General features: G+C 35.7%; 1 protein-coding gene across 4 annotated transcripts in view; it reads right to left on the bottom strand.

Moving 5' to 3' along the window:
* The window catches only part of CEP192 (centrosomal protein 192), a 60,954-nt gene extending 39,239 nt beyond the window's left edge, over nucleotides 1-21,715 (bottom strand). Inside the window, exons 1-14 of one of the 4 annotated variants that reach the window (XM_039339278.1) lie at nucleotides 21,696-21,715; nucleotides 18,956-19,143; nucleotides 17,606-17,725; nucleotides 16,264-16,403; nucleotides 12,753-12,802; nucleotides 9,773-9,902; nucleotides 9,424-9,557; nucleotides 6,268-6,414; nucleotides 5,980-6,118; nucleotides 4,996-5,054; nucleotides 2,329-2,545; nucleotides 1,535-1,666; nucleotides 634-698; nucleotides 340-537 (exon numbers count right to left, since the gene is read on the bottom strand). In XM_039339278.1, the coding sequence (XP_039195212.1) occupies nucleotides 340-537; nucleotides 634-698; nucleotides 1,535-1,666; nucleotides 2,329-2,545; nucleotides 4,996-5,054; nucleotides 5,980-6,118; nucleotides 6,268-6,414; nucleotides 9,424-9,557; nucleotides 9,773-9,902; nucleotides 12,753-12,802; nucleotides 16,264-16,403; nucleotides 17,606-17,725; nucleotides 18,956-19,122 (1,698 nt within the window). In that variant the 5' untranslated portion in view covers nucleotides 19,123-19,143; nucleotides 21,696-21,715. Of the gene's footprint in view, nucleotides 1-339; nucleotides 538-633; nucleotides 699-1,534; nucleotides 1,667-2,328; nucleotides 2,546-4,995; nucleotides 5,055-5,979; nucleotides 6,119-6,267; nucleotides 6,415-9,423; nucleotides 9,558-9,772; nucleotides 9,903-12,752; nucleotides 12,803-16,263; nucleotides 16,404-17,605; nucleotides 17,726-18,955; nucleotides 19,144-21,191; nucleotides 21,480-21,501; nucleotides 21,626-21,695 lie in introns of those variants that run through there. The other 3 variants (XM_039339276.1, XM_039339277.1, XM_039339279.1) reach the window with 3 other exon arrangements.
* Between the last annotated feature and the right edge of the window lie 683 nt (nucleotides 21,716-22,398).

Raw genomic sequence — 22,398 nt, 5'->3', positions numbered from 1 at the left:
ACAATATCAAATGTTTCTTGAAGGTTTGTCTGCTAATAGTCAACTGAAGGAAGTATCCCAAATGAATGTTATATCCTATATAAACAATAGTCATTTCTATAGATCAGTGTTCAATCTTCTCTGCAGTAGTTTGCAGATACAGAACTATCAGGGGTTTTTAAATTAAGTTTTCAGAAATCAAGTTGTGTATATAAATTAAATATTCTGTCTTACCCATGATCCTTCAAATGAAACTTCTTTATTTTTAATAATCTGCCCAAAAAAACTATACTAATTTTAACTGAAAACAATGCAAAAGCACAATGTGTCTCCTGCATTTAAAAGCAGCTATATACGTACCCGTTTCACGTCACCGCTTCCACCAAGGCAACCAAGAGCTTCAGATCTCTGACCAAAGAATTCTCCCAGAGAAAGTCGTAAATAACTTGCATCTCTATTAAAATCATTCTGAGACTCTCTTAATATATTGTGGTTATTAACCAATTTCCAAGATGTATCTTCTAATCCAGATATATTTTGCAGGTCCATTTTCTCTTCCTAAAATTATATAAAATATAAAAATATCAAGAATTCTGTTTAGGTTTTTAATACAAATATTCTAGAATGTATCTATTTAATGTTGATGTTACCTACTTGTATAAACCTGTGTTCCTTTTCAAATGCTTCCTGATCTTGGGCAATCATAGCAATTGCTTCAGCTTTTGGAAAGGGTTGGGGGAGGAAGAAGAGAGAGAGGAAAAAAAGACAACATTTAACATAAAATTAAAAGTAAATTATAACAGAAGCCTAAGAGCTCACTCTACATTCTAATTTCTTATAACTTCCTATATAATCTTTGTGAAAAGAACCGATGTTATTTTCTTTCATTTCTACTAGAATATACTAGATATTCTATATTAGAATATTTATACTAGATATATTCATTTATACTAGAATATATCTATTGAATAACACCCAAATATTTCAGCCATTTGGAATATCCTATCTGTATGTATCACTATCCTCATAACAAATACTGTGTGCATTTTGGAAATCTAAAGCAAAGTAGTCTCTACATGTAAACCAGGTTTCTCTGTTGAAGAAGTTATTTTAAAATTCATTCTTTATTTTTAGAAGCAAATATACCAAGTCATATTATTAAGACTTAGCTTTGAAATTTTGTGATTTTAATTATTTGTTTTAAGTTTAATTATACTGAAAGCATATTTTTGCCTACTATATCTTAACTGACATCTGACTTATATTATCTGTCAAAGATACTATATATAGCAACTCAGTGCATTGTTTCCAGTAATAAAACTTTTTAAAAATTAGTTCAAAGAAAAATTACCAATTTTTACATGCATAATTTATATACTTTTCATTACTATTTCTAATAACACAGTAATTCTTGATATTGAGAAATTACTTTTCGTGTGAGCTAGCAAATGGATGCTATTTTACAATTATAAATCTACTATTTTACAATTATAAATCTACTATTTTACAATTATAAATTTACTTGTAAAAGAAATAAAAGTATAATCAGGCTTACCTCCAGTTATAAAATCTCCACTTATGTCTGAAATATTGGATTTTTGTTCTTTATCAAATGAGGTATAATATGCAAGATCAGTCACCCATTTACCCTCTTCATTTTGATATACAACATTATGTGACTGGTCTTCTGAAAAATGAATTTTATGTTGTCTTTAAAATTTCATGTTAAAGAATTTATATCATATGTATATGAATATTAAAATTAATATAAGCAAAATTCGCATTAAGAGCCCTGATAATGCAGTGGTTAGAATGCAGTATTGTGAGCTAACTCTGCCCACAGCCAAGAGTTTGATCATGATGGGTTCAAGGTTAAGTCAGCCTTCCATCTTTCCAAGGTCGGTAAAATGAGGGGGGCATTACGCTGCTGTTCTAAACCACTCAGAGAGTGCCATAAAACACTATGGCGCGATACATAAAAGTCTAAGTGTTATTGCTATTGCTATCTACTGGAGAAAATCAAGGAAAATCAAGAAAGCAACTAACATGACTTGATATAACTAAATTCTATTACTTTGTCTAAACTATAATACCAAAGATTATATTTATTGTTCAATAGTATTTTTGTTCATTAGCTTATTAACAAACTTATCTACACTAAATGAAATATATCATCTAAAATTACTTATTTAAATTACATGTTCACGTAGCGCAAAGCAGCAGCAGCCACTTACAAGCAGTTTCTTAGATTAGCAGCCAAACCAAAACTAAGGAAGTCTAAGCTACTCTAGTTGGCATGGCAAGGTGAATGGGTACCAGAATTTTTGAATGACCTAGCATTTTACTAACCTTGTGTTGTATGTTGATCATGTTCAGATTCTTTGCAAATAGTGGGGGATAGATAAACATCAGCCAAAGAAATGTGATTTTCATTAGCTATTTGACACTGGTTGGGAAATTTGATTTGTTGTTCTGTATTCCAGATCTCAGAAGCAGCATTATCCTCAATACACTTAAGGTAGAGTGAATCAAGTTTTAGCTCAGAGTTGATTTCATTTGTGGCATTCTTTTATGAAAAAGCAAAAATATATAAAAAGGAAAAGTGGCTTTATGTTTCTAAAATGGTCATTCTTTTCATTATCAATTAAATGATATATATTCCCAGATTATTTTCTAAACACCAAAATAAAACAGAAATATCCACACCCTTATATAGAAGACTTTTATTAATGTTTCAGTGCTTTATCAATGTTCAGATTCTTTGGCTCAAATTCATGATCACCAGAAACAATTCTGCTTTGTTGGATACTTTTATTTGTAAAGAGATTCCATCCATACTAAATAAAGGAGCAAGAGGACAACCAAAGCTGAATCTCTCAAGCTACCAGGAGAAAGAGATAGTGCTATTAATAAAAACAATAAACCTATGAACAAGTTTTACATGCTAGTGATACAAACAAGATAGATAATATGGAGTTATCACACTACCCTTAAAATAGTGAAGTGAGATCCTCCTTTTGCTTAGGTGATACAGAACAGCAGCTTTTTATTGCTCTTGACTGAAAAAATAGATGTGAAGATGTTCTGATTAAACTACAGCATGCTGCATGATACCCTTGTGATTCTTACTCAGTTTTACAATATAAAGGTAGTCCACACCAATCACTGTAATGAAACCTACCCATTTCTTTCAGAAGTCGTGACAGCCATTAAGTGAAGCACCCATCCCCATCCCTGCTCTTCCAGATGCAGTTGTTAAACAAACCCATGGGTCATTAGGCTGAGTATAGGGCATCTTATGGGAAGCCCTGAGAGGCCTACTGCAAGCCCTATCTTGGGTCTCTCAAGGCATTCTCCCACACGGAGGCACCTCAAGCTCCACTTTCTATCCCTTGGACCCTCCCCACACAGGCCTTGGGCCTACTTCCCAATCCACAGGGTCCTACACCCTTATCCTCACTCTGCATCATCCATTGTGCACTTACCTTTCAAAGATCTTCAGAGGTTGGGTTGGAGAAGGAGAGGAGACCATTCTGTTCCTGAGTGACATGGTACAATCCTGGAAACAGTTACCATTTTTGGAGAAGCCACAGTTCAATGCAGCTGCTCCCAAAATGGCCGAGTTCAGGATCACATCGCACGGTCTAGTAACAGAGTGACCTGTCCTCCTTTGCTAATCCGAGCTCTAAAGAGTTCTGGACTGCTGTGGAGCTTTCCAAAGCTTGGGTTACGGAAGCAGAACAGGCCTTTTTGTTCCTGAGAATTGCCTGCCATTTTGGGAGCATTTATAATTCAATGCAGTTGTCCCAAAAATGGTGGCTTCTTGCAGGCTCGTACTACATGGCCTGAGAATGGAGTGGCCACCCTCCTTCCCTAACCCAAGCTCTGGAGATCTTCGAAAGATAAGTGTGCAATGGGCGATATGGAGCCTATTGAAATGGGAAACAGGCCCATGGCCTGCAGGGAACCACTAGGGGGATGAGAGGAGATAGGTGGAAGACTCCTTGCAATATCCCTTAAGGGTTGACTGCAGGGGTGCTATAGTTGCTATAACCATAGTTGCTATAACTACAGGGGCACTATAGTTGCTATAACTATAGTTGCTTTGGGGGGATCTGCTATAACTTTGCACAGTCACTAAGTGACCGGTTATAAGTTATTTCATACAGAACTATTTTTGGAGATGTTGCAAAAGTTTCAGTGATGCTGCCCAGTACAACACATATCATAAAAATATTGCACGCTTATTGCCTTTGAGGTATTAACTGCTTACTGATTGGATGTATTAATTACTATTTCCAAAGTCTTTTCACTGTAGCTTGTCTTAAGGAATTCCTGTTCCAAATGCTTCTCTCTTAAGAGGGCTGGCTTTTCTCAGCAATTCTAATGAGATTTATATCTTCCAAAGCTTGAGACAACCTTTAGAATGATAGTACTTATCCAATTAAATAATCTCCACAGTAGGTTTACTAGATCCTTTGTGGCTTGTTAAATAACTAGAATCCTATCACAGAAAACTAAATAAAATTTTAATTTTTCTAGTTCTGAATCTCATTTTTTTTTGGTTTTTAAAATATTTTTATTATGATTAAAACTTTTATGTTTATGTCTTTTTAGGGGCATTTTTAAGTTAGAAAAGCAGTTAAAATGTAACTATTTCTCCCTTTTCCTTCTTGTGTGCAAATGCCGTAACCGTAATATATATGACAATTAAGTAGATATGTCTGGGGACAAGATTTACATTGCGAAATGTATAGTCTTATGTAACAAAATGAGACACAAACTATTAATTTTAAAATCATAAGAGCAAGAATATATATTGAACTTGCACTTAAAATAGATGAGTTTTTGCAAACCAAAACCACAAACACCCTAACAGACAGTTAAAAGAAGATTGATAGGTATTTTTTTCAAAATCAAAAAACTGCATCTAATTGGCACTCAAAATCTTTTTAGACAAGATTTAGAAATTAGTCTATTACAACAGATATTTTAGGATTTAAATCCCAAACTTACATTTCTGCACTCTGTAGTAATCTTGAATATTTCATCTTCGCTGTCATGGCCATGATAGTCTGAAATTATATAAATACAATTTTAAGATACACACACACACACACACAAACTTGTACCATTTCCGTCTTATGAATATACCTAATACTCCTGCATCCTTTTTTCCCTACAATAATCCTATGAAATGGGTTGGGCTGAGAGAGCGTGACATATAACTAAAACAATGCTAAATTAGAGCTTAGAGGATATCATATGCTCATTTGCTTGTCTTTCCAATTTCAATATATTAATCACAGAAAAGATCTGTGCCTAAATATCAAATATGTACATATCAGTGATGTATGGTTATTTATTTCTTTATGGTAAATATTATTTTTTCATGTACGTTTTCCAATCTATGAGGCGAAATCTGTCTAAGTTTCTGATGTATAGAAATCTGGCTTGCACATATTGGGTTTTTTATCTCAGCTTCTAAAATCCCTTTTTACAACCCTGTAGTCCCTATTATGGGTAGAGTTGCTCTAAACTAAAAGGCTATAATGCACCCTGCTGTAGCTTTGGCTTCACCACTCCTGTGTTTTTAGAAGCATAGGCTGCAATGTGCCAATATTTTAAAATAAATTTAAACTATTTTTGGGAATAGAACTATATTGCTAGAGTACTGCTTTTCTGTTACCTATTATTATTTGATCCATCAGTTATCAGTTAATGCTTAAATGCTCATTTCAAATTCCTTGCTTAATTAAAAGTAGCCAGTACTTAGAAGGCAAAATATCCCAACAATATTGTGGCCTCAAAGCATTTTAGGTTTTCTTTTTAAATTCCATACATATATTGTTTTTTCTTACTCAATTTATTTTTATATGTAATGGTGTTTAAAGCTTGCAAAGACACTACACTGTCTGTTATTTCGGTTTATTTAGGTAATTAGATTAACACACATTCAAAAGAAGCATTAATAAAAATAAAGCTACAAAGTTAGCTTACCTTCTATCTCTGAGCAAATATGCTGAGAATCTGTTTTTATGCTTTTGATTTCAGAAAGATTTGCTGCTGTTCCCACAGAAAGTTTACCAGAACTCTTACGGTACTCTGATTTAGGATTAGATTTACAGTTTTCATTTTTCTTCCATAGGAAGGAAATAAAAGACAACTTACAATGTATACACAGTTAATAAATATACTTACAATCTTTTGAAGTTCATAACTAACAAGTTCCAGCAATATTAAGACTGATTTCCACTAGAAGTGTAACTAAGTTTAATTATCCTGTACCTCTTGCCTTGTAATTGTGGGCAACTTGAATTGTCCTTCTTGTATGCTGTAATGTGTTTCCTTAGCATCATATGATTCTTCATAATTTGCAGTAGGAGGATGATTTCTTACTGTTGCTTGATAAACAGTTGGAATCTGAAATTTTTCCTAAAGAAGTTAAAGGTTTAATTTTTAATTTTTTAACCAAAATGTCTAATTTAATTCCTGATATTATCTACTTAATGTTAATCACGCTTGTTATATTCTCATTTTAGTTCCACTTTGCACTAATAAAAGATAAATTGAAGCCAGTGTAGAAAATATTTCAATTAAAACGAACAACCAGACATTATTACTTCTTGTAATTAAAATATCAAGCTGTACTCTCTGAAGCCAGCCATGTTCATTACTATACCTAAATTGCTCTATTTGACCCAAAGGATTTAAAAACATCTTGAAAATAAAGAGAAAAAAACTTTTTCTAGAGTAATGCTTGAAAGAATAAAAAGAAAAAAAGATATAAACACAGGCAATAAATTATGTAATGTCCATTACTTCACTATGTAATTCTTCAGCATAACTAATCCTCTCCATTCCAATAAATGTGTGCCCATAATGTACTTGAATATTTGCATGCATGTAAGTATGTGTAAACATAAATGTACAAGCAGATCCCAAATCCTATACTGCAGCACTAAGAGCAATAAAATTTATTGATATTATTAACCATTTATATAGCCATCCATCTCATCCAAGGCAGCTCTTAAGACATATTAGACAACTTCCACTCAAACTCCAATCCTCTTTTTTGAGAAAAAGCTGTGGGGCTTAAATTGCAAAAGTTCCTAAATAAAGGTAGCTGTCTGGCTCCTTTTCAATTGCGAATTCAGACTGAGATATGGAATAGAAACAAATTTTGTTTCTATTTGTTTTGTTGTGAATGACTTTTGTAGGGACCTGGATCCTGTTCTCTCTCCCAGGTACTTTTAATGTTACAGACTATAGTATCTTTCCAGAGCTCTTGAAAGGAGGAAATGGTTACAGAACAGTGGATATTTTCTTTCCTAGTTCTGTGGGACTATTAAGAATGATATAGGATGAATACCTATTTCATATGTGATATGAAGAGCTTGGTTTTCTCGTCCACATTACATTATTTATCATCTACATGAAGGTGCTGGGGAAGGTAATCTGTTGCTTCAAGATGAGTTACCAATCACTATTATACCGATCCACTCAGAGCCAAACAGGAGATGCTTTCGAGATTCTTACTCTGTGTCTAGATGCTGTAAAGAACTGGATGGGACAAAGCAAACTGAAGTTGAATACTAAGAAAAAGTGGCTATTTGCCCAGCATCCATGAGGCAGTTGATATTCTAATAGTATATTTAGAGCTGGAGTAGAATTCACCCTGTAATAGCTGAAAATTCCTCCATTTTTATTTAAGAGATAGCTCCTCATTAGATCATCAGAAGCCATAAACAAGTCTTCCCACTAGGAAACTGGAAGATAAACTGAATTCCAAGAGGAAACACAACACATTTGCTGATATTTCTGTAATCACATCCTATCCTCTTTTACTAAGTCTTGGTAAAACTATGTGGGGGAAAATCTTGCTTCCAATGGAACAGCCAAGAACTCGACAAGAGGTTTCCTTGCTTAAATAAATAGATCCATAATTTGGGAATTCTTCTGATTTATGGCTCTAAATCAGCAGGTAGACTCTGCAGGCAGTGCAGCTTTGGTCAACCTTCAGAATCTGTACCATTAACCTTTTTTTGAGCAGAAACTCTGGCAATAGCTCCTCAGGCTTTCATTGTTTCAAGACTGTATCGCTGCAATGCACTCTACCTGTGCTGCCTTTAAAGAGTATCTGGAAACTGCAACTAATACAAAATGTATCTGCTTGTTTTCTAATGAGTACAGCTGATTCATCAAAATAACATTTCACAACGCAATTCAATGTATTATATATTTTAATATATAAAATCATACAGGCAAGATCCCAAGATCCCTACAGCATGGTTTTCTCGAAAACTGTGTTTATCCTGTCCAACAAGGGATGTTCTGGTTTCCCTATGTGCAAGGTGAAGGGGCCCCATATAATGGCATGGACTGTTATCTGGCATCCTCTGCAGGAAAAATGATACAGGTAGCCCTCAACTTTCAACCATAACTGAACACAAAATTTCTTCTGTTAACCGAGTTTTGTTCCATTTTACAACCTTTCTTGCCACAGTTATGTAAATCTCTGCCATTGATAAGTTAGTAACACGGTTGTTAAGTGAATCTGGCTTCCCCATTGACTCTGCTTGTGGAAAGTCACAATGGGGATCACATGATCCCGGAACACTACATCCATCATAAATATGAGTCAGTTGCCAAGCTAATGAATTTGGATCACACGAGCATGGGGATGCTACAAAGGTCATAGGTGTGAAAAATGATCATAGATCAGTCTTTTCACTGCCGTTGTAATTTTGAAGTCATTAAATGAACTGTTGTAAGTCAATGACTACCTGTATAGAATTCTAGGCCAGTGGTGGCGAACCTATGGCATGGGTGCCAGAGGCGGCACTCGGAGCTCTCTCTGTGGGCACACATGCCATTGCCCCAGCCTTGCCTTTGCCCGCGACCCCCTCACCAGCAGTCTTCCTGGAGGAGAGTCGCCCCGAGCGTGGCCCACGCGGAGCAGCGCAGCCAAGGACATGGCAGCCAGGCAGCGTAGACAAGACTCTGCGTACAGCTGATGCTGCAGGGCGTAGGCAGAGGGTGTGGCTGCCATGGCGCTGCTGGGCTGCCTGGGCGATCTGCGGCAGGCCCTGGAGGTGGTGAGTGGCCCTGCAGGCAGGCAGGGTGGGGCATAGCAGGGGCGGGGCAGGGTGTGGAACAGGGGCGAGGCCAGTTTTTGGGCACTCAGTCTCTAAAAGGTTCGCCATCACTGTTCTAGGCTGTACACATGCCTAGATGAGGATATGTTTATTTATAAACAGAATGCTTAGCTTACATGTTTCCATACCTCCAGCAACTGATTTATATCATTTTGCAAACCTTTATTTTAGCTTCTTATTTAGGCTACCAACAGGAAACCTACTTTATTGCATCATTTCAGAAGATGAAACTGTCAATATGAAATGTTCAGTATTAAAGGTGACAGATTTTTTCATTTAAGGATACCTGTTCTGGAGGTAATTCCATGCTTTTAATATAGTCACCGTGTTCCTCTGCATCTTCAATTTCTGGCAGTACAAGCTGTTCAAAATATGCTTTCAACTGGTCATCACAGAACTCTTCACTTCCAATATCATAATCTAATATGGAAAAGAAAGGTTTGCTATTAACACAAATGTTTCACTTTGTCACCACTGATCTCCAGAAGATTGTTTTTAGTAGAATTTTTAATAGATTTAAAAATTAGAATTTAGCTGCATGAAAACACCAGAATATATGAAGTGATCTGTTTGCTGACATGATACACCACCATTAGTAGAAGAAATTCCTCAGATTTCAATTTTTTATCTCATACCTGCAGAACATTCTTCCAGGCTCTCAAAGCTCAGCAATTTCTCATTTTCTATAAATCTGGAAAAGCTAGCCACAGCACTGGTGTCTATTTCACTTGCTATCTCATTCTCATCAGGATCTAGTGAAGCAAACTGCAAACACGAATTTTAATAAATTATTTGGTTGATAATCTGCAGAACTCTTAGAAATTAATTTATCAGCAGAAGATCCTAAGAAAAAACGCACAAGATGGTTACAAAGCGCTTATAATAAAAGTTATCCCATTTAAGTTCCACGTGAATGGTTAAAAGTAGATCCAGGAAAATTTAAATCTCTTAATTGTTTACCACATAAACTAGTGAAAAATATTAAAGAAAAAGAATGAAGTTTACAGAGTTTCAATAATTAAGATGGAAATCCTGATTTATCAAATATTTGGAATTTTTAAAGTGTTAACAAGTACACTTTAGGGGGTAGGCAACCTTGGCTCTTTTATGACTCATGGACTTCAACTCCCAGAATTCCTGAGTCAGCTATGATGACTCAGGAATTCTGGGAATTGAAGTCCATGAGTCATAAAAGAGCCAAGGTTGCCTACCTCTGGAATACAGATGTTTTATATAGTAGTAGCAGTAGCACTTAGGCTTATATACCCCCCCCCCATAGGGCTTCACAGCACTATACAGGTGTTTTGTGTCTGAACTTCCAAAAAATTTCAACAAAGTTCCCACCAAAAGATCTTAAATTATAAAAGAACAGTCTTCTTATAGATTAACAACTGATTAAAGAAACAGAGTACAGATGAGCAACACAATGGGATCTTCCAAATGTTTGAACTAGGACACAGGTCGGCCGCATGCGGCTCTTTGAGCCTTCCCCTGTGGCTCCCAGCCTCCTCTGCCATTTGCAGAGAGAGAGAGACAGAGACAGGCACTTGCGCTTCCCTGCTTCTCTCTCTCTCTCCCTCTCTTTGTGTGTGTGTGTGTAAAAGAGAGTGTACTCACGGTGTTCTCCTAGGAGCTGAAAAGCTTATTGGGCGGAGCTCCTCCCTTTGCCGCATCTCTGCAGGAAGCACGAAGGGCAGGAGAGAGCTAGCTAGCCCAGCTATGCTGACTCAGGAGTTCTGGAAGTCCATGAGTCATAAAAGAGCCCAGGTTGCCTAACCCTGAGCTTGTTGGAGAACAGCTTGAAGCCAGCTTGCCAGGTGAGCAGCAGATGGGGGGGGGAGAGAAAGAGGGAGAGGGAGAGGAAAGAGAGAGGGAAAGAGAGAAAAAGAAAGAAAAAAAGAGGGAAAGAGGGAGGGAGGGAAAGAGACAGAGAGACCCTTTTGATATCTAAAATGAAAATAACACTGCATATATCCTTTTTTACCTTTATTATAGGTGTGTGTATATGTGTGTGTGTGTGTGTGTGTATACACACACACACACACACACACACACACACACACAAAATAAAGGTAAAAAAGGATATATGCAGTGTTATCTTCATTTTAGATATCAAAAGGGTTTTGCGGCTCCCAGTGTTTTGTTTTCGGTGGGAAATGGGTCTAAGTGGCTCTTTTGTGTTTTGGGTTGCCTACCCCTGAACTAGGACTAGTTCTGTTTAACTGTTTTATGAATGAACCAGGGGGAAACAGTAAAGTATTGTAGAGTATTAGCAACACCTATTCAGGCTGATAAAGAATCCAAAGGGAGCTATCAAAATACAACAGATAATTAAATGGGTGGCAAATAAATTTCATAACTAAATAAATGGCCAATTAAATGCAGACTACCTAAATATAAAGCAGCACAGACACAGAAGTAACTACAAAAAGATTTGGGGATTATGTTTAGTAACTATCCAGTTATTAATTTAGTGAACACCAGCTATGCTCAGATTAATTAAGATAAAGATTGAAACACTGGGCTAACTGCACAAAGACATTGTTATAGAAGATAAACAGTGGAGAGCAACTTTTGGAATGTTCTATAAAATTGTAGGATAAAATAGTTTTGGATCATCACAGAGTAAATATATAACAGAAGACAAGCAAAATAATGGCTTGGTTCAATCCTGTATTAATTCATTATTCTTTAAGTTTTGTCAGGATGTGCTCCATTTCCTAGTTTTATGTGTTTCATTCCCCAAACCATGGTCAAGAGATTGAACTGAACATAATGTACAAACCCAGCCAACAAGAGCTAAGAATAACTTCCCAGTTAAAAATAGATGACTGGTTGAATGTATTTTAAAATAGAGCATATGTAATCAAACTATAGGTTCTTATATGTCTTTGTGCTATTGGATGGATAATTTCCTCATCTCCTGATGCCTGATTGGATATCAGGGAAATAACAAGCAGCACCATTTATCAGGATTGTTGGGATGCCAAGAAAAAAACAAAAGCCTCATTTTTGTCCCATCAATAATATATGAATGTCCTGGCTTCATTTAATAATCCTATGTAGTTTTAAAGGGTTGTAATGGTATCAAAGTATCTTCTTACAAATTCTATATATTACCTATTCCCATCTTGGTTCATTCACAAAGCCAACATAGATTTACTAGTCACATTTTATGATCATCTAGCAAAAATTTGCATTTAAAACTAAATATTAGTACAAATTATACATTATGAGCATTTCCAGATCTTCTTTTGTCTGTCTGTCTAAATAAAAAATTGTTGACCTGTTTTGATAGCCTTTCCCCTAAACTATTAATGAAAGATCTAACATAAGGATTCTTATAGATTAAAAAATGAAGCACTCCACTCACATGTGAAATTTTGGTTTAGTGTGTTACCATATAACTCTTATGTAAAAAGTACACAGCATTTTTGTTATCTCATTAAATACAAACTGGAGCATCAAATAATCTGAACAGTGCAAAAATTCCTTAGGCTGTTTACAGATATTTGTTTAAATACTGTAATTGTTCAGAAATGGAAAATTAAATTATAGGATGCACAGGTATATATAGTAACATATGTACTTTTACAGATTGTAGGAAAAAATTACCTGATTTTCATTTTCTTTTTCCAATGAAATATATTCTTTAGTTGTCAAATCTGAAAGTGAAAGAACCATTTGAATCTAACAAACAGATCCATAAAAATGATAAATGACAATCACTTATATTTTTAGTAAACAAGTTTCTCTTGCATTGCAAGCACATAACATAACCAAGTCTTCCTAAAAACATCAGACATGAGTGTTATTATCTAATTAGAATTTATAACATACATGAATCATCAATTATTTAAAAAAATGTTTTAATGGATTTTACATTCATTAATTTATAATTCTATCTCCCTTTTCTCTCCTACGAGATGATCCAGGCCGTTAACAAAATAAAACTGATTAATTAAATATGCACAAAAATTAAAATCTAATTGTTACAAATATATTTTTGGGGTAGTTTACAGTTGAATTGTTCCTAAAAACATTTGATAAAAAATGTTTTATTTCTTAAAAGTTCATCCTCCTTTTCAACTCCCTCCCTCATTAGCCTTTTTTATCCAAAGATGTCATATTACTCTCTTTTGAGCTGACTGCACTTCTCATTATGTGAAGATTCTGTCAGTGAACAGATTTACTATTAATATGTAGAATAAGATAATAAACTACAGATAGACCTCAACTTACAACCAACCAAATTGAGCCCAGAATTTATGTTGCAAAGTGAGAAATTTGTTAAGTGAGTTTTGCCCATTTTACGACTTTTCTTGCCACAGTTGTCAAGTGAATTACTGCAGCTGTTAAATTAGTAACACGGTTGTTAAGTGAATCTGGCTTCCACATTGACTTTCCTTGTCAGGTCACAAGAGATGATCACATGACCCCTGGATACTGCAACCGTCTTAAATATGAACCAGTTGTCAAGCATCCGAATGTAAATCATGTGACCATGGGAATGTTACAATAGTCATCAGTGTGAAAAATAGTCATAAGTCACTTTTTTCAGTGCCGTTATAACTTTGACTGGTCACTAAATGAACTGTTGTTAGTCGTGGACTACCTGTATAAGTATATTTCTACAAGTTAATTTTAAAAAGATAAAAAAAACCACATAAAATAAAGTTTCTGGAAATACTGCAAAGTATGGGAACAGGTAACCAACAATGAAAAAAGGCCCTATCTATACCAAGTGAATTATTTCTCTCTGGTAATCATTTCTGAAATTACAGAATATATTATTGGATTAGTAGTACTGCTTTACAAAGCCTTAGTAAAACTACAATTTGAATACTGCATCCAGCTCTGGTCACAATATAAAAAAGATGTTGAGACTCTGAAAAGAATGCAGATAAAAGTAACAAGAATGATTAGGGGGCTGGAGGCTAAAACATATAAAGAATGGTTATAGGAATTGGATCTATCTAGTCCAATGAAAAGAGGGATCAGGGGTGATATAATAGCAGTTTTCCAATAATTGAGGGACTCCAACAAAGACAAGGGAGGTCAAACTATTTCCAAAGCGCCAAAAGGCAAGACAAGAAACAATAGATGGAAACCAATCAAGGAGAGAAGCAATCTAGAACTAAGGAGAAAAATAGAACAATCAACCTTGCTTGCCTTCAGAAGTTGTGGGTGTTCCATTACTGGAGGCTTTAAGAGGAGACTGGACAACCATTTGTCTGAAATGGTATAAGGCAGAGGTAGGCAACCTTGGCTCTTTTATTATTCGTGGACTTCAACTCCCAGAATTCCTGCTATGCTGGCTCAGGAATTCCTACTATGCTGGCTCAGGAATTCTGGGAGTTGAAGTCCACGAGTCATAAAAGAGTCAAGGTTGCCTACCCCTGATATAGAGTCTCCTGCTTGAAGAGGGGGTTGGACTAGAAAACATTCAAGGTCGCTTCCAACTCTATTATTCTATGTTCTAATAATAACTTGAAAGCTAGAAATAATTTCTTAATCTCAGACTATGGAAAAAGGCTTTAGCTTGAACATTTACCTTGTTTTCTCCTCCATATGTTATTCATTACTACGAGCAAGGATTTTTAAGGATTTATAGTTCCTCAATACTTCAAATTATTAGACAGTATCATTTCACCCCATTTATAGAGCTATCCATCGCTCATGAAAGTGACTTGACATGAGTTAGCAACTAATCTAGCGCATAGCAATAATTAACAATTATTTAAATATTATATTCAGAAAAAAAACCTAACAATTAAAAATTAATCTGATTAGTTAACAAAAATTAATCAAGGCTGGAAATTGAAGAAAACTGCTATTTCAATTGCTAAATTTCATCTCCCTACCATATACTTAATAGGCCAACTGCGCAAATATTACTTTTGGATTTTTTAGATCCATTTTAATTATACAGGAGATACTATAAGAGATTGTCATATCTTTTTTTTAAAAAAATCAACATTTAGCTTAATTTATCTAGAGAGATTAAAAATGTAAATAAATGAGGGCATACCACTTATTTTTAAATGAAAGAGAAGTATTATTGTGTGCTGGGGTTAGCACCAAAATTGACTCTTATGGGAAAGAGGTAGATTTCAGAACTAAAAAAGATGTAATAGGTTATACTCCCATTCTGCTCTTATTTATTATCCTTACTTCCTATAGCATCATCTAGAGCTCCCTTAAGATTTATAGATTTTATTTTGAAATTCATTAGGTAGCATGGACACTGAGAATCTGGGAAGTACCATATCTGAAGGATAGCAAAGTTGAGAAATATTGTACTATTCATTTCATCTTTTGTCTTCTGTTTTCCATGTGTTTATGTGCAAATCAATAAAACTGCATTATCATCGTGTTACATTTCAGAATGATTTCGCAGACTTCCCTAGTGGTCTCAAATTTGCCAATAGATTCTTCTCTGAAGCTCTTCTACAAACAATTCCATTATTATTACTAAGTGTGTATGTTTCCATTACAAGTACACCTCAATTTACAATCATAATGGAGCCCAGAATTTAGGCTATAAGTCATTTCAGCTGTATGTCAAAGCAATCTGTGATTAGACTCATTTTTATCACCATTTTTACTATAATGGTAAAATGAGTCATAAGCAAATCAATTCTTCTGAATGGGTATTTTTTTTGTCAGAAAATGGCAAAAAACACAGGAAACCAGCAAAAAATATTGCAAATTGCAGTCACATGACTGCAAGACACAACAACTGGCTTAAAATATGAGCCAACTGCCAAGAGACCAAAATACAATCATGTGACCATGGGGAGATAATCATAACTTTGAGGACAGGTCTTAAGTAGCTTTTCTGAATCCTGTCTTAACAGTCATTAAACAACAGGTTATAAGTTAGAAACTACCTTTTGCAGATGTTGGAGTTTTTATTTTAGAAACAGATATTTTCAAATGATTTGATGTTACTTAACTGACAAATAAGATCACAGTTACAATGAATATAGCATATATTTGTTATTATACCAATATTTTTACAAATTAGAATAAAACACCATTATGAGCAGAACTTTAGGAATTTGGTTTGTTGTGGATTTCTTGATAATGCTAAAACTCAACAGACATAGCTGAAACTACATACCTTCTAAATGTTTTTCATGGAAGTTATTCGGATTTTTGTCTAAGCAATCATCAGTAGAATTTTGGCTTTGTCTCTGCAAAAAACTATATTCATTTTGGGGTGGCTCCAAGATAATCTCAGCAGCATTATCACAGTTTTCCCTGGGAAAGTTAAAATTAGGTTTTTAATTATGAATTTTGAATTTAAAAGCTCAAAAAGTATTTTTAAGTAAGTATCAATGATTTCTTTTTTGTAATAATAAATCTGTTTTTTTTTAAATGATAACATTAGTAGCAAAATAACTTAGATAATTAGACAGGCAAAAAAATGAAAAAAAAATAGATTTTAAATACACGCAAGTGTATTTCTGTTTAAAATATGTAACCAATCAATTGTTCATATTATCTACTTTCAGAGTTCAAAAAGAAAATATAAAGCTGATTTAACACAGAATTGTTTTTCAACTATAAACTCATTTCTCCCTCAACATATCATATATCTGGATGATAAGTATACAATTAAAAGCCACATTGTTTAGGAATTACTGTATAATCTAGGGAAGGCTGAGATACCAGCCTTCCACCAGATTTGTGGAACAAAATCGAAACATCACATAAGACTCCTCCTTAGAGAAAAAAATGAATTTGGTAACCATACTATATAATAATGATACTCATAAAATTCAAACTAATTATCATACATATTAAAGTGTTACAAGTCTATATTAAATTACTAGCTTATTTATTTGAATTAGAATATTTAATAAGAAATTTTGACTACGGTAGTCCTTGATTTACAACCATACATTTAGTGACTGTTCAAAGTTACAACAGCATTGAAAAAGTGACTTACGACCATTTTTCACACCTATGACCATTACCATCACATGACTAAAATTCAGATGCTTGGCAATTGACTCACGTTTATGATGGTTGCAATGTCCTGGGGTTATGTGATCAACCTTTTGCAACTTTCTGACAAGAAAAGTCAATGGGGAAACCAGATTCATTTAACAACTGTATTACTAACTTAACTGCAGTGATTCACTTAACAACTGTGGCACGAAAGGGCATAAAACGGGACAAAATTCATTTAACAACTATCTTACTTAACAATGGAAATTTTGTGTTCTTTTATGATCATAAGTTGAGGACCATCTGTAATTTTTTGTAAAACTTACTTATCAAATGCATTTTGAGAATTATGAATACTGTTAATTTATCCCTAAGATCCTAATCCATAAACATACATGGTTCTTTGGAAAATGATAGGAAATATAGAAGTACAACCTATTCTTATTAATTATGCCAAAATTATGGAGTTTTGCATCAAAGAATGTACCATTCGTTAATATAAATCTTACACTGTATCGTGAAAGTTAGACATAAGATTTTTTCTTGGATCTGAATCATGTTCACCATCGCAGGAAGATGCTAACATGGCCAAAAATTTCCTTTCAATATAAGAAGCATGATCAGAAAGTCTGCATGAAAAGAAATAAAATAGTTACTTGTCCTTCATGTTCTCAACTTGAAAAAAAAAAAGTAGCAGTGATTTTTAACAAAAGATTATATAAAAAGTTATAGTATAAAGGAAGATAAAAACAATTTTCATGTTTTTCCAGCCACAAATTTGATTAGGCATCTGTATTAAAAGATGCCAGCAACTGGAAGACCAATTTATTTATGTATCCAAAAATATGCAAAGTCTAAGCACTTCACTACAGAGTTTTAAGAAATCTAGGGATTATCTAGTTCATGCCACAACTCATACAGTATGAGATAGCATTATACACTAGAAAAAAAATATAGCTGGCTAGTGGCTTTTTGTTGAGCAAACCAATGTCTGTGATTAATTCATGGTTTGGCTTGTGCAAATTTAGGAATTCAGTATTACTCAATGGGCTAGCAAGTTATTTAAATAGATACCCACTAACACCTTTTGATGAACTAGCAAACTGCTCTTGCTCTTTCATCTAATGTTTAGTCAAGATCTGTTTTTCTGAAATTTTCATACAAAATGGCATTCACAATTCAAATTTCATTCACAATTTCCTACTAGAAAAAGAGAAATACTTTAATTCTATTCCATTTTTTTTCCATGACAGCTCTTTCATCTCTCCTAACTCTTCCCCAGTCTAAGCATAGAAGTTGTGCTTGTCATTCAGCAAGACACACAAAGCCAGCCCATTTTAGCTTACATTTTAGAAATTCAACCTACATCATTAGTATCTGCCTTAATGGAGTAATTTAACAAACCATGGTCAAATCAACTCTGAATAAATATATTGGGCAATTCAGCCAAACTATGCACCAATGGAATTTTCTAATAGTTCTTGCCAGTTCACTTGCATTATTTAACTAGTTCACTAGGCATGTTATTATGAATTATATTTTAAATATTTAGCAGCTGTTAACATTTTGTCTGCACTATTTTTCTAAAAAGTCTTATCAAAATAAAGAGAAATAACCATGCCCTTATTTAAAAAGCATATTAGACTAGAATGCAATAGGCTAATTTGTGACTATGTCATGCAAATGAAAAGAACTGGATTAATAAAATAATCCCTGGTCAAGTTAACAATGGCTAAGCACATTGTACAAATACAATTCATCATTTCAGAATGAAAACCTAGGTCTGGAAACAATTTAAGATTCATAAATTAGTAGCCATGAAAAATCTTTCAGTTTACACATTCTATTAAGTGCATTACCTGCTTTGAGAACCAGTTTTTTGTCTGGTTTCTGTTGAAGCAGCAACTGGAAGACCAAGATTTGATGGAAGTGTGATATTGTCTAAAATTTCATTGGTATGGTTAGCTATAGAGTTGACCAAAACACTTGGAAATGTCTCATCCCCAATATGTCTGAAGTTTTCCATATTACTCTTGTCTCATAATATCTGAAAGTTTTAATACAAACATAAACAAGAAAATTTATAATTTTATAAATTTTAAATTTATAATTCTAACATTGCTATATATTACTTTTCTACTGTACCATGTATTTCTGTTACCTAAATGTTGAATACATGAAAGTTATCTTTCATAAAACTAAAGTAACTCAATAATCAAGTATAATTCTGAACATTGCAATTACACTTTATTGGTATTAAATATTTTACCAAAGAGATAGCCTTATTTAACTTTTACAGTAACAAAAAGCATGGTTAATTCTTTCCTAGAACATTCTCAGTCTATTTAATCACCACATGCATTGATTTAACTTTAGCTTTTAATTCAGATTATTATATAAAGTTTTGTTTGAGAGTTCAGCATCTGAAGTGTGCTAAAAATGAAGGGGAAATGTGTTTTTAAACCAATCCTAACTTGTACAACTGCTGTAGTGAAATTGCCATCAATGACTTGGGTACAGAAAAAAACCTGAACTTGCTATTCATACTGTGCATTTACATCCTGCTAAACAACTTATTACCTCCCTAACATCTAGACTTCAATTGCCCCCAGACCCAGCCAACACCTCCAAAGACAAAGGAGTGCGAAAGTTGTGATCTAAAACCAAGAGAACAAACTAAACTGTACATACCTGTCTTCTACCAATAAAACATTCAGCTAAAATCTTCAACAATTTTAATTGCAATACAGATAATCCTCGACTTACAACAGTTTAGTGACTATTCAAAGTTACAATGGCACTGAAAAAAATGACTTATCACCATTTTTCACAATTATGACCATTGCAGCATCCCCAGGGTCACATGATTTATATTTGGATGCTTGACAACTGGTTCACATTTCTGATGGTTGAAGTCATGTGGTCATGTGATCACCTTCTGCAACCTTCTGACAAGCAAAATCAATGGGGAAGCCAGAGTTACTTAACAACTGTGTTACTAATTTAATAGTGATTCAGTTAACAAATGTGACAAGAAAAGTTATAAAATGGGCCAAAACTCACTTAACAATTTTCTCACTTTGCAATATAAATTTTTGGCTCAATTGTGGTTGTAATTCGAGGGCTGCCTGTATCTCACATTTTTGTAAAAACAAAACTAGCCTTTCTGTTAAACTTCTAACAATTCATTAAACAAGGGTCTTTTTTACAGCAGGCACACGAAGAAATAAACTGTAGTTCAGAAAAGCTCCTTTATTCACTGTAGAGCAGTGGTTCTCAACCTGTGGGTCGGGACCCCATTTGGGGTCGAATGACCATTTCACGGGGGTCACCAAACGCAGTCCGCCATTTTTTCCCCCTTTTCCTTAGCTGTACTACTCCCTTTTATTCTATTGGCTTTTGAAAGCCAATAGAATAGACTCTCTTGAATAGAGTCTAATTCTATTGGCTTTCAAAAGCCAATAGGAATTGTCAGGCTGTCTCTGCCCTGCTGAGCCTGCCAAAAGTCCCATTCTGCAAACGGTGCTGCACCAGTTGAGTAGTCCTCGACTTACGACCGGTTGGGGGTCACAACATTAAAAAGGTTGAAAACCACTGCTATAGAGAAAGCTTTTGTGAACTTGTCTATTTCTTCACGTGCCTGCCATAAAAACGCCTTTGTTTAATGAGTTATTCATACTAATCTTTGTTAAAAACACTGCCTTAAACAGACAAGTAGATTATCAGGAGGAACACCCAGCTATTCACAGTAGTTGGGATTGTATCATAACTTGACAACTTAGGCTCTTCTGACCCAGGAGGCATAAACAGACCTACTGAGCAAAGTATTAGTCTGCAACTGGTTAAAAACATTGTAAGGTGAGGCTAATCCTTCCCTCCACCTGGTGCCCTTTAGATGCGATAGGTCTTAACTTAACTTTATTTCACGTAGTCTCACAGCCCAACTTAACTGGAAAGCAATAGGTTGGGTCCTTCGCTAAGTTACAGGTCTCAGTGCTGGCGAATGTTTACCCCATTTAGTTTGACACAGAAGTGGCCCTTGCTCCCTTTAGGCAGGGGAAGGGCATCCAAGCAACTAAGAGCTGGGATGCTCACAGGTGTTCAAAATCCCGTCCGCCGAAAAAATATTAGGGTGAGGACCACACTTTCATCTCCGTCCCACGGCCAAGAGCTCTTCCCTATCAACGAGCGAGGTCCGGCTCCCGTCCTGCTCAGCGCGTCGCTCGCACTCGAAACTGGCTCCTCGAAACGCCGGTACCAGCCGGAGTAGTAAAACGGGAGGGGGAGACTTAAGAAGTTCCGAGCGCCTCGCGACGAAGAGCGGGAACTGACTTAACTTCGCCTCCGCCCCTCCCCCCCTCCGCATTTAGCCGCCTTCAGGATGTGCAGGAAACAAAGCGCTCACCTAATCCCAGGAGAAGCGCAACAGCCAGACAGGCTCGCGGGCGCCTCGAGGCACGCGGGAAACCCCAAGGCGTCCCGGAAGTCCCCAAATCCCACCACCTCGAACTCAGAAAAAGAAAATAATCCTCTCACCCCCTACCCGCCCCCGCCCCTCTCCCCGCCCCCGTTTCTTCCCCAGACGATGCGCACGCGCACCTTCCCTTCAGGCGCCCAGCAAACCCGCTCAGGCTTTCGTTCAAGAAAAAAGGCGGAGATTAGAGGCGCAGAGACGCGAGCGCTATTGGATTATGAGATCACCCAGAAGAGAAGGGCTGCGGCCCTTTGATTGGGCGAGAGGGAGTGACCCGCTTGCTTTCAAAATGGCCTGGGATAATCAAGGTGTTGAATCCTGGGAAGCAGTGACGGCTGGATGTTTTGTTAAAACTACGAAGTTATCCAGCGCTCTAATCCTGATTCACAGGAACTCGCCCACAGACACAGAAAAGTAATGATGTTGGGGAGATAATGGAAGTTACTACATTTGAAAGGCACCAGTTTGGGATAAGTTGGTACTGTTTATCTAAAATTGCAAAAGCACATTTGTCAAACTCGCCGTGTCATGTGACGTTTCGCGACTTTTTTTGCATTGCCGGAGCTGGGTGGGCGCGGCCTCTGTATGATGCAACCGGCCCGCGGGCCGGCAGTTTGACACCTAATTAGGTCCTCCCAGAAGATTGCATGGAATCGGCCTTAATGCGATTTACCATGCTACAGAAGTGCTGTTAATAGATTTGCTAATTGATTTTGATATAGCAACACACTAGGGCAGGGGTCTTCAAACTTGGCCCTTTTGACTTGTGGACTTCAACTCCCAGAATTCCTCAGCCAGCGTGTCTGGCTGAGGAATTCTGGGAGTTGA

The sequence above is a fragment of the Crotalus tigris genome, unplaced genomic scaffold, assembly GCF_016545835.1.
Source record: "Crotalus tigris isolate CLP2741 ecotype Arizona unplaced genomic scaffold, ASM1654583v1 scf7180000017731.4096049, whole genome shotgun sequence".
Classification (NCBI taxonomy): Eukaryota; Metazoa; Chordata; class Lepidosauria; order Squamata; family Viperidae; genus Crotalus; species Crotalus tigris.
This window is presented reverse-complemented; position numbering and strand designations above follow the sequence as displayed.